A 2,813-nucleotide genomic window follows, 5' to 3' on the forward strand; every position below is an offset into this window, starting at 1 on the left:
ATTTAAGATTGTGTGCCACATTTTACACCATAATTATTGCACATCATCTTATTAAGACTCTACCTGCAATAAGTAAAAGAAAGCTTAGGAAGACTTGCATGTCCGATATCTAGTTTATATAAAAAATCTAATTCAGATTTTCCAAATATGAAAATTAGATACTCTCTCCGTAAAGAAACATAAGAGGTAGTGTTTCATGAGTCATGACACATGGTCGGGGGTTATCCTCCTTTTCCGAAAAAATGAATCAAAGCACATTGCCTTGCTCGCCCTGTTTTGTATGATTTTTCACAAGTAAGCCAATCCGTGAAGAGAAAGAGGGAGAAAATTATCTTACAGCTATGTCTAACTGATAGTTAATTAGGGTAATTTGCACAAAAAAATGATATTTAAGTTTGCCACATAGCATAAATTTTGGGTAAATCAGTTTATTTACTGTCCAAACATGAATCAAAGAATTTGCCTTTCTTTCAAGGAGAACAAGGATGACAACACCGAGAAAAGATTAATTGTGTTGTAACTTGTAACATTATCAAGGACCGGTGCTTTCTTAATTTGTCTAGAAAACTAATTCTTGATGAAATTTTATCTGTGAAAAGGAGTCAAAAGCTTTGTCTCATTGCATTAAGTAAGAACAGTTTACAAGTTACAAAACGACCGACTAATGGTCGATTGGACAACATTTCTACTCTCACATCATCAAGTACCTTTTTCTGGAACCATGCAGGAGAGCTTAAGAGCTACATATGTATTCATTAAGAAATAAGATGATACATTGCCAAAGAAGGCCCGAAAGCGACATGACCCGAATCTAAACAACCTAAAGATCACCAACCAGAGTGCTAGTGATCCACAACCCTAAGACAACCAAACCCAAACTAGGCTAGAGCAAGAATATAATACAAGGCATGAAAGTGAGAAACGTCCTCACAAAGAGCATGAACTACAATCAACTACAACACGGCATAACTCCACAACCACGCGGCGACCATGACTGAAGTACAAGCACCATAGGGATAAGTCTGCAATCAGCCTCAAGATGTACCACACGCACAAGCCTACATGAAGCTTAGGACCCACCAGTCCCCAAGATTGGCCTCGACCTTTATTGAAGATCTGAAAGACACTTGCATGATTACATCCAAGAAAACCCTTTGCTTAAAGATTTGAAGGACACTTGCCTGATTACATGCAATTCTCTTGTTTGAGCACTGGTCCTCCTTGTTTGCACAGGATATGTCGCCAAAGAATGAGAATATATGGACTCGCAAGATCTTTAAAATAATACTAGGATCATCAAGTATACCAGTGAGCTTAATAATCTATTTATATGTCGATAGTAAATATTTGACTACACACTTTCTAAGATGAGACACACATTTAACTGCGGCAAGTGGATCGATACCACACGACAACACGTTTACATAGGTAGCACATCTTACATTCCGTCGAGGGGAAATTCCACACATGCATACATCCGTTAATCAGTGTATCTATGTAGACGAAATCAATAGTAGTGCAAGATCATCTCCAAGACTCCAAATATACCGTCCTACTTCAGGCCCTGGAAGAGCCTCTTCCTCTCCCGGATGTAGGCCTCAGACCTCTTGTTAATATCCTCTATGGACACGACGCCCGGCCTCGAGGCGCCCGTAGCCTTACCGGTGGTGGCGGCCGTGCCATGACCGGCAGCACCTCGCCTCATGGTTGATGCTGCCATCGCGTTGGCGCCAGAGTACATCGATGGCTTGGTCACAAGGTTGCGGACGAGCTCGATCTTCTCGACCTTATGCACCCGCACCTCGCCGTCGGAGGGTGGTGTGGCTATCGCCTTGGTCTTGGCACGTCGGAACATCGTGGCGACCGGTTGCCGGTTTTGCTATGTGTTTTTGCTTGGGCTTTGATGGCTTGGCCATGGATGCCCGATGGTCTCCATTTATAGGCCATAGCGCTAGCTAGGCCGGTAGTGCTTCGGCGTGGTGGGATTTTTCAGGCATGGTGTGTCCCTCACCGGGAGCGCGCAAGTGGCATTATTCTCGCTTGGTTTATGTTTGTTCTGAAATTCTCTCTCACCACATTTTTATATGGCGCGTGCTACGCGTCATCCGGATGATGCCGTGGAAAATAAGCCGCTTTCCCCGTCGTTGATTTGCGTCAACACAGAATGATTCAAGCCGCCCGATTCGCTGATGGCTGGACCACTTACTTCCATCCTAACTTGCACATGGCTCCTCGCAGCCTCCAGCCAGGCAGCCACCAAGGCAACATCAGCACACACGCAGCAGCTAGCCGGCTTTGTGGCAGTAGCCGCGTCTCCAGACACCCACCAGCAAAACGGCCGGCGAGCAGGCCATGGCAGCAGCGCCGCCGAGCTCTGGGTTGCAACAACGTCCCTAATATGAACACCTTTTCAAGCACCATTGACGCTCCATTCTGCACCGTTGATGCATCGGCCACCCGGCTATGCTCCATCGCAGTGCCGGTGATGTTCCGACCGCTTGACGATGCTCTTGTAGCTCCGGCGATGTTTTGGCGGCCCGATGATGTTTCGGCGGCCCGACAATGCACCGGCCACCTGGCTATGCTTCGTCGCAGCACCGATGATGCTCCGACGGCTCGACGATGCTCTGTTGCGGCTTCAGTGATATTTTGGTGGCCCGACGATGCACCGGCCACCCGTCGTCTATGCTACATCGCAGCGCCAATGATGCTCCGACGGCTCGACGATGCTCTGTTGCGGCTTCAGTGATATTTTGGCGGCTCGACGATGCACCGGCCACCCGTAATCTATGCTCCATCGCAGCGCCAATGAT

The 2,813-nt window shown here is 47.0% G+C and overlaps 1 protein-coding gene across 1 annotated transcript; it reads right to left on the minus strand.

The window, feature by feature from the left end:
- Positions 1 to 1,385: 1,385 nt before the first annotated feature.
- Positions 1,386 to 2,020, minus strand: LOC119364478. The gene has a single exon (XM_037629959.1). It carries the CDS (start codon positions 1,853 to 1,855, stop codon positions 1,553 to 1,555), a length of 303 nt encoding a protein of 100 aa, XP_037485856.1. The 5' UTR covers positions 1,856 to 2,020; the 3' UTR covers positions 1,386 to 1,552.
- Positions 2,021 to 2,813: the final 793 nt, after the last annotated feature.

This window comes from Triticum dicoccoides, chromosome 1A (assembly GCF_002162155.2).
Source record: "Triticum dicoccoides isolate Atlit2015 ecotype Zavitan chromosome 1A, WEW_v2.0, whole genome shotgun sequence".
NCBI classification, from domain to species: Eukaryota; Viridiplantae; Streptophyta; class Magnoliopsida; order Poales; family Poaceae; genus Triticum; species Triticum dicoccoides.